This window comes from Danio rerio, chromosome 1 (assembly GCF_052040795.2).
Source record: "Danio rerio strain M-AB ecotype USA chromosome 1, GRCz13ab, whole genome shotgun sequence".
In the NCBI taxonomy this organism is placed as follows: Eukaryota; Metazoa; Chordata; class Actinopteri; order Cypriniformes; family Danionidae; genus Danio; species Danio rerio.
The window spans coordinates 59,502,501-59,512,196 of record NC_141021.1 but is presented as its reverse complement, the minus strand read 5'-3'; the positions used below and the strand labels follow the sequence as shown (position 1 = coordinate 59,512,196).

General features: G+C 34.7%; 2 protein-coding genes across 4 annotated transcripts in view; both read right to left on the bottom strand.

Annotated features, from left to right (window-relative positions):
• Positions 1-4,350: 4,350 nt before the first annotated feature.
• LOC147847063 (GTPase IMAP family member 5-like) lies at positions 4,351-8,142 on the bottom strand. Of its 2 annotated transcripts, none has more exons than XM_087238271.1 (3): positions 8,098-8,142; positions 7,530-7,621; positions 4,351-5,721 (listed from the first exon to the last, which is right to left on the bottom strand). In XM_087238271.1, the coding sequence occupies exons 2-3, from the start codon at positions 7,546-7,548 to the stop codon at positions 4,937-4,939; spliced, it is 804 nt and encodes a 267-aa protein (XP_087094397.1). In that variant the 5' UTR covers positions 7,549-7,621; positions 8,098-8,142; the 3' UTR covers positions 4,351-4,936. The 2 variants fall into 2 exon arrangements, with proteins under 2 accessions (XP_087094397.1, XP_087094398.1); XM_087238272.1 differs by having other exon boundaries at positions 8,104-8,142.
• A 294-nt stretch (positions 8,143-8,436) lies between these two features.
• The window catches only part of LOC100151165 (GTPase IMAP family member 8-like), a 7,171-nt gene continuing 5,911 nt past the window's right edge, over positions 8,437-9,696 (bottom strand). The window contains 2 exon segments of one of the 2 annotated variants that reach the window (NM_001443467.1): positions 8,437-8,768; positions 8,817-9,696. The exon segment at positions 8,817-9,696 is cut by the window's right edge and continues 994 nt beyond it. In NM_001443467.1, coding sequence (NP_001430396.1) covers positions 9,675-9,696 — 22 coding nt within the window. In that variant the 3' untranslated portion in view covers positions 8,437-8,768; positions 8,817-9,674. 2 annotated transcript variants of the gene reach the window in all.

Here is a 9,696-nt window from a genome sequence, read left to right as displayed (position 1 = left end):
AAGGGCTGATAGCCCCACCCAAAAATTCTGATAGTCCCAACCTAAAGTACAGATAGCACTGCTTTAGGGCCTACTCACACTATGCCATCCGTACTGTGCCCAGGCCCGTTTCCCGGATCGTTTGAGAAGTGTGAGTGCGCTGAATCGGGCTCAAGCACGGTTCACTTGGCCGGCCCTGGCCCGGTTGGAAGAGGTGTGCCTGAGCCGGGTTCACTTGGGCTTTGGCACGGTACGCTTGTGTGTGAGTGCAAAACACACCAAAACCTGAAACTGAAAGCGAGACGTGACTTTTAAGGCACTGTTTCATATGGATTTATAATTCATTCTTACTGTTCAGTGAACGCAAACTGCCGTAGCTTATTAAAGACGCAAACCCCTCACTGCACGACAGCTGCACCTTCAGCAGACCTCCTCATTCCTGCAGCACGAGAGCTTTATGATTGTTTATGAGCGCCAAAAGTGGCGGATCTGTTCGGCGAAATATCTGACTGCGTGTCACCGCATCCCTAAAGACTGTTTGGCGAAATATTTGCTTGCATATCAAACAACTGAAACGATATAACTAGAGGAATCTCCACTGCTGCTTCTCACTGAACAGCGCAGCAGCGATGACGTAAGCATGCCGAAGCCCGTTTGTTGTGTGAGTGCGGGCCGTTGGGGGAGACGGGATAGGGGACAAGCGTGCTTTGGCCCGGTTCGGGGCAACTGTACCTAGTGTGAGTACGGCCTTAAAGGACTGACAGCCCTGTCCCAAAAGGACTGATAGCCCCACCCTAAAAGTATTCTGTGTGAACAGAAGTAATGAAAAGCGGTTTGCTCGAGATGAACTTTGTTTGCCAGCGCAGAAGGAGTTAAGAGACTGCAGTCAACTCAGACACTTTGTGCTTTCAATGCAGAACCAACAAAGCCTAAACTTTCTTTGCTATACGTTATGTGTAGAAAATAAAAAAAAAAGTTTTTATCAGTTTCTCGGTTTCCAAATTCCTGAAAAAAATCTCAGTAATGTTTGTTAATTTCTTACACGGGTTCAGGCTTATCTGCTCCTTATTTTCTGAGTCTGATCCCAGAATCACAACACACTTGGTTGCTAACCAATCAGAGCTCATTAAGGGAGGGCCTTCGCAGAACCAGGAAACTGGACAGTCGTTTTAATGCAAGTCAAGAAACAGTGTAAAATTAAGATAAATCATGCTTAAAAAAATTATGTGATTTTTTAAAAACAAAGTGAAGCTTTGTTTTACAAATCATACATTTTTTGACCCTTTAAACATTGCTGGGCTAGAATAAGCAATGCTGGGTTCACACCAAACAAAAAAAGTGGATACAGATGCGTTGTCTCAAAGGTGTTTTCACCAGCCAGTCTGACATAAGCTGTGATCCACTGTATTATATGCAGTATGATGAAGTTAAACATAATAGAAACAGGAGGAACTGATCAAGGGAAGTCAAACTGGACACAAATATGAAAATTAGTCTATAACCGCAACAGCAAGTGTATTTGTGGGTTTTCCATTTGGGCCACAAGGTAGTGCTTGCTACAGTATGGGGTTCATTGCAATATTTAAAGAAAATATTTAAAAACAAAGAAATAAATAAATATTTCTACATTTGCAATTTTGGACAATGTGAAGCAAACATGTAAATACAAATGGCAAAACGTGTAAATAAATACATGTAAAAGTATTACAGTGAGTATTTTGAATTTACAATAATGTAACAGAAAATACACTGCAGTGGCTGGTAATTTTTTTAAAGTTAATATTTACTGTATTGGACATAATCTGCTTTTTTATATGTGTATTATTAAAACAGTAAGCTCAGTTCAATAAAAGCTCAGCTTTAATACAAAGTTTCAAGTGAATTACAATATTTTTCACTTGGTTAAATTAGCTTATAAGTGTAATTTGCAACCCGGGGTCATTGTGGAACCGTAGTCCCGCGGACGTTTCTGGAGACCTTGGAATATGTCCCGGCGGGTACGTACGGCTGCAGTTTTTGTTTTTGTGAATCCGTGAGAGGCCGCTGTTGTGCACTTTTTCGCGTCTCAGAGGCCTCTCGCGGGTGCGACTGACCGAATGATTGATTGACTGCGCGACCGGCCAATCGGCCGACCCACCCTCCTCCTTCCCTGGACCCAATTAATTTTACCGATCGACCCACCTGCCCGCTCGCTTCCCTAAACCCGAGCAACAGTTTATAAAAGCCGTCCAAAAAAATAAAAGCCCTGATTTTTTTTTTTCTACCGCGTTTTCGGATTTCACCGCATTCTCCCCCTGTTACGAAACTCTTCACTTAATTTTTGGAATTCTGTTTTTGTCTTACCTGATTGCTTGAACTGCTCTTCCCCGGACTCGAAACCGATCGCCGTGGTCGACTCCTCTTTGCATCTCTAGCCTGCCGACGTACACGGGTTGCAGCAGGGCCTGCCGTGGACAAACGGGTTGCAGCAGGGAAGCCCTCCACAAGGAGGTAAGCGGTCAGCCGGCCGGCCGGCAAGCGCGATAGGGAACAGCGTCACACCGCCCCGCAGCGTTCGCTTGAAAAAAACAAACGCGTAACTACGTTTTCAGAATAAGCTTGGGTTGGTATTTTGTGTAAAAATGGATTACCTTATTCTGTGTTTTTTTGGTGAGTGTGCTGTTACACAGCCAACAGGCAGGGCCAGAGCAAGCTCAACTGACACTCAAGGCAAATGATGCCGCCCACAAACCGAAAGTTATGTCGCCTTCAATCCGACCTCCAACCTTTAACAACCTTAGTCTGGTTTGATCTTTTGTTTTCTTTTGTTTTCTTAAGTTTGGTCTTCATTCTTTCCTCATATCAGCAACTTTTGCTAATTGAGACCTGATTAAACCTGTTATCACTTTAGCTAAAAAAAAAACAACAAAAAAAAACTTTTATTTATTTATTTATTTATTTTTTGTTCATTTGGTTGCAGAGTGTATAGTGATTTTTTAACATTATGATATCAGACATGACACTGACATAATAAGTTCTTGAGTTATGAAAAAGTTTGCAGTGCATATATAGCTGTACATTTTAAGCTTTACCTTGTATGAGGTGCTGGTATTTCTCAGTGAGTTTTCAGGTTGCGTGTTCCTTCTCAGTTACTGCAAACAGAATCAACTTAAAGGTCAAACTATTTGCATTGTTGGTTGATTTCCCTATACAATAATAGTCCTTTGTTCTCTGCTCTGTTCTGATGTTCAGATTATTTCCTGAAATAAACCCCCTCTTCATCATGTTCCCTATAATTTTAATAGTTTATCTCTTATAAATCATCTTATATACATTAATATTATATTACATTAATCTTATAAATCATCTTATATACATTAATATGTAGGGATCATCTCAGCATCATATTATAGATTTATATAATGTAAAATGTTTAACAGAAAGCAAATCATATGTTCTAATCCTCCATGACATCAGCATCTTTTTCAACCGCAGACAAATCTACACACCCACAGAGATCAGTGTTACCAAACGTCCAAAGCTCCCTTTGCCTTGGTCTTACACCACTATGACATTGTTCACCTCACATACTGATTATGTGCTTTAAACAGTGTAGATTCTACTGATGTGAGTTTAAACACTGTTTTACCTAACATTTTTCGCCGTACTACTAAAAGCAGCCGCAGAAAGTTCACTTCAGATAGTGAAAATAAAATAGCTAGCAGTTTGAAAATGAAAGTCAGAACCAACAACATAAGTTACTTAGTCTATGTACTTTTATTAGCATAATATTATGCTTGTATGTCTATATCCTAAATAGATAATATGTATAAATTTGATAAAAATGTTAACCATATTTTAATGCATTGAGTGCATTGGGTGATATTTAAATTAATGGCTGGTATTTAAATGTGTCTATTTTGCTGCTTCACATTTGTTACAGAAAAAAAAAAAAAAAGCTTGCCGCTGGAATCTTAATCCCCCCACAGTCTTCACTTACTGATCACCCGATACATATACAGTTGAGGTCAAAATTTAGCCCGCCTAAATTATTAGCATGCATGTTTATTTTTCTTCCCAATTTCTGTTTAACGGGGAGCAGATTTATTCAACACATTTCTAATCATATTAGTTTTAATAACTCATCTCTCAAAATTGATTTACTTTCTTCAAAATCTTGAAGTATTTTATTTTATTAAGTCTATACAGCTTAAAGTGACATTTAAAGGCTTAACTAGGTTAATTAGGTTAACTAGGCAGGATTTCCTGAGCTGTTGACATGGAAATGGGATTACAATACAAACAAAACAAACATAAAAATAATAAAAAAATAAAAAAATAAAAAATGTTATGTGTAATGACAATGTAAAGACACAAGAAGAAAGCACTGCACTGCTGAAAACTTTATATAAAAGGGTTGTGTGGTGCTGCAGCCTAAAGCAAACAGAATGTCTTGCTTACAGATGCTTTTATTTAAGATTATAATGGCCTACAATGGCCTACAATCACATAATACACAATCAATAAATCACTTCGTAAGTAGTCAAGTCAAGAGCATTTTGAATGTTTACATTAAAGAGCACAGTACAAGTTTAATTTAAAAGCGTATATTAACTGTCAATGAATACCATACATAATAATCATGCATATATATGCATGATTGTTATGTATATGCATATATGGATGAAAAAGACCCAATTAAATAAAGTGTATTTAACAGGTCTTAATTCCCTCATACTCTGTCCAAAATTGACCACAGAAAAAGATTATACAATTTGAATGAAGAAAAATAAATGATAATGTTTGCACCATATACTGCTGTTTACATTTCATACTACAGTGAATTATAGTTCACTATAATCAGAAGAAATTGTAGAGACTGGAGAGTAGCTCAACAAATGAAAGATCAATATATTTTGAATCACACTGAGCAAAAAAAGAGCGGTGACCATTAAAACCATTTGAACATTAAAACTGCCTAGTATCTGTTGTTTGCTTGTGATGTCCTTGTTTTTGCTAGTCCTGCTAGTCCTGCTATTCCAACAGCTGCTTCTACAAGCATTTTAAGCAAATTTTTCCTTACAAATGGCGAAACATAACGGACAGCTGCTACTGTTACTGCTGCTACCCCTACTACTTTTACCACATTTAATGCAGTTTTCTTCATCCTATTAAATTTCTCAATCCATAGAAACTCTTCTAATGTATTGTGATGTTTCGTGTTGCACTGTTCAATCTTCCTCAGCAGCTCAGTGGCCTGATCTCCATTTCCTCTGTTTATGTTGTTGAACGAGTGATATCTGCCACCGCAGCTATTAATCAGAGACTGGAGAGCAGGACTTGTTCGTATGAAGTCCTCCAAAGGTTCATCATTCAGCACATCTTCATGAGTGAAGAGGATAAAGGAGTATTTCACTGCATCTGCACCAAACTTATCCTCAACCCATCTCACAATGTTCATCTCATCCTCTATGAGGCCCACATCCAGTCTGATGACCAGCAGAAATGCATCAAGACCAGGAAAAGACATACGAGCACAGGTCTTCATTTCAACATGTAGCTCATCGTTGGTCATTAATCTATTAAACAGAGCTGGAGTTTCGATCACAGAGATTCTTCTTCCATCAACCTGAGCTGTTTTTCTTTTACTTCTGTTAATAGCATGAGGACGCACTTGTTCTCTGAATGCATTTCTGCCCAGAATTGTGTTTCCTGATGCACTTTTCCCTGACCCAGTTTGTCCCAGAAGGGCGATCGAAAGATCTACAACAAAAATAAGGAGCTATGAAAGATCAATAATAACTAAAAATATTACATTCTACAATATTTACATACCACAAAAACTACATTCACTTACTATTGTTTGTAATATACAGATTTCACTTTTTAATCATCTTTTAGTAGTTTTACGTTATTCAACCAATAACCTATAACTGGTTTGTTTTTTAGGCACTTGATTTTATTTGATTTATAATCTTAGAAAGCATTTCCAATATTTCAACACGGACCGGCACTGAGACACTGAAAGAAAAGTGAAACTATTGTATATTTCAAAGTAAATTTTTATTTTGGCTTAAGTGAACAATTATGGTTTGTTTTTAACCAGTTTAAAAAAAAACATATCAATTTAGCTGTAACAAATTACTGTTTTTTTATAAAGTTGGTCAAAACTACACTGTTGCAAGGGTAAAAAAAGATAAATCCAAATTTTAAAATCTACATTGTTTTAAAGTAAAATATATATATATATATTCATAAATAATTTATTTAATAATAAAAAATAAAATAAGAAGTATTGTAATCTGTATGGTAAACTATGTTTTTACTTTGTGTAAATGTAGTTAATTTTCTTGACCACAATAAATATTTAGGATCATCAAAATTTTTAAGTTTTAACTAAAGGTAAGTTATAAATAGAGAAAAATACAACAATTTCTGCTATAACAAATTATACATTTTTTAAGTAGGTTCAAAGTACAGTATACATATATAAAGTTTTCCCAAATTATTTCCTAAATAATTAGCTTGTTTATTTGTCTTTCCAAATTCTATTTAACGAAGAGTAGATTTCTTTAACACATTTCTAAACATAATAGTTTTAATAATTCATTGCTAATAACTGATTTATTTTATCTTGTCATGATGACAGTAAATAATATTTGATTTGATACTTTTCAGACACTTCTATACAGCTTAAAGTGACATTTAAAGGCTTAAGGTTAATTGGGTTAACTAGGCAAATTAGGGTAATTAGGCAAGTTATTGTATAACAGTGGTTTGTTCTGTAGACTATTGAAAACAAAATATAGCTTAAAGGGGCTAATACTATTGCCCTTAAAATTGTGTTTAAAAAATTTAAAACTGCTTTTATTCAAGCCAAAATAAAACAAATAAGACTTTTTCCAGAAAAAAAAAAAAAAAATATATATATATATATATATATATATATATATATATATATATATATATATATATATATATATATATATATATTATCAGATATACTGTGAACATTTTCTTGCTCTGATAAACATAATTTGGGAAATATTTAAATTTATACCAATTTTAAATATACCAATGATTGCAGCTTATTACTGAGTACAGTAAAGTATGATTTAATTTTTTAAAAGCATTATTTACAAAAAAATCATGATAATGTACTCACTCTTTCTCATCTAAGATGTTTATGTCTTTCTTTAGTTGTAAAGAAATTATGGTTTTAAAGAAAAGCATTTTCTGGATTTTTCGCCAAGTGGAGCTTGTACAAGTATGAACTTCCAGAAATGCAGAAAAATGCTTTAAAATGCTTTATAAATGATCTTACCTATCAAAAATGGTTGGTGAATGTCTTTAAAAACAAAAGTCATAATGGCTATATTTACGTAATCATGTTAATAATGCATTACTATAAGGTATAAACAAATAGGGACTTTTTACACTCCACGCAGGGACTTTTTGCACTTGATCCGATTACATCAACTTGTTCAATCTCTTCATTAAAATGACATTAAAATGTCAATCTAACACTATCTGTACTATTTATAAGAGTAAACTAAGAGCTTTCAACTCACCTCGATGTGCTCTTGCCATTTTCTTTTTTTCTTTTTTTAAATTATATAGTTTTTATTAGTTGGCTTTCTGCAGTGATCCTCTCTTCCTCTGTCTGAATTGAAGTGGAAGCAAAAGTGTTTTAAATAGGAGTGGACTAAAATGGCGTATAAAAAAAATAGCTGAATTTGCAGGAAGTCTTTTTTTCGTTGGGTGGGACACTGCCATAATAAAAAGATATTTACTTGAAAGAACTGTTTATGAAACTTTTTTTGTCCAACAACAAATATTTTTCCAACATGTAAACAACATTAAATTATTATTTCGAGTGAAGGTGATGGAGTTTTTAAAAGATGAACTGTATTTATGCTTATTATGAATTTACACACAGGTTTAGCTCAGCACTCTTTGTGATAAGTTCAAAATAATATTCGCAGTTTTTTTTCCCATGCTACATTTGTAGCTCTCAACATGAGCACGGATCATAAATAATTCTGCAAACACAAAGCAGCTGCCATCTAATCCATTATGTAGTCTGAAAATGATACCAAGCTGATTTATTTTACGGAAATATGAATAATTTGCACTTACACTTACTCTCTGTTTACTTTCTTCTTAACAATCAGTTTCCGTTGTGCCCTCTAGTGGCAGATACTGGTTATAACACAATAACTCCAATACAACAACATTTATTTATTTTTATTGTTATTATTCATTTTATTTTTCAAGTATATATACATTTGATTACATGTAATATAAACCCACGGGCTGCTATGCAATGTACAGAGACTCTGCTGTATATTAATAATATCATTATTTCAGATATCATGCTCAAAGTTTCAATGTCAGTCAGTTTAATGTGGAATATAAACATAAGAAATAACCACTCCCAGACGGGAATAACCTATATAAACATTTATGATTTAATATGGGTTTTGATATAGGCTTTAAATAAATGTGACATAAATAAAATCAGCCATTTTCCATTGGCCAGAGTTAAATTCCACAACATGCCAATTACATGTAATACCAATTTCAAGCGTCTGCACATGAGCTAAATATATGAGCTAAGCATCATGTATGACAGCCAAAGTGAGATATGAGCTATATAGGAGACATATCCTGTATGTACAGTTGAAGTCAGAATTATTAGCCCCCCCTTTTAATTTTTTTTTCTTTTTTTCTATTTTTTTTTTTATATTTCCAAAATGATGTTTAACAGAGCAAGGAAATTTTCACAGTATATCTTATAATATTTTTTTCTTCTGGAGAAAGTCTTATTTGTTTTACTTCAGCTGGAATAAAAGCAGTTTTTATTTTTTTAAACACCATTTTAAGGTCAATATTTTTAGCCCCTTTAAGCAATTTTTTTGTAGTCTACAGAACAAAACATTGTTATACAGTAACTAAAATAATCGTTTATTAGAGATAAATTTTAAAAACTATTATGATTAGAAATGTGTTTAAAAAAAATCTCTCTGTTTAACAGAAATTGGAGGAAAAAAATGAACATGGTGGCTAAAAATTTAGGGGGGCTAATAATTCTGACTTTAACTGTATATATATTGTTTTCACCCGTTCCCACCAATGTCAAGTGCAAACCAATGCAATCTCACTGCAATTCGTAACATTTTGCTTTTGTGGCTAATTCGTATAAATTCATACAATCTAATTCGCACGTTTGCTCATCACCCAATGACAGTTGGGGTTAGGGGTGGGGTTAGGTGCCACGCCTACTTTTTAAAATCGTACAATTTCTTACGACTGAACTCGTACAAATTACACACTAAACTGCCAAAATACTTACGTTTCTTCGTGAGATCAGACTGGTGCAACCCTACGCCCTTACTGTGCACACACTGTAATCTGCGCATTTACTCTACTCCACTCCATATAAAAGACAGAGACTGTTATGCACCCGCCTATCTAAAGGGTCAATGATGACAAGTGATGATCAACGGTAAACATGACACAGTGTCTCTTTTTCCAACAGGGAAAACCAGCAACATTCAAGAATGTATGATTTCATGCTGGCATGGCTTTGCCATCAAAAAATGTAATTATAATAGAACCCAATGGGGCAAAAACAGCCCCCAACATCACCAAAGGGCAGTCATTTTGAACAAAACACAAAAGGTTATGCTTTACTGTTGCATCTATTGTAGTATTCATTCATCATCTGCATGGTTT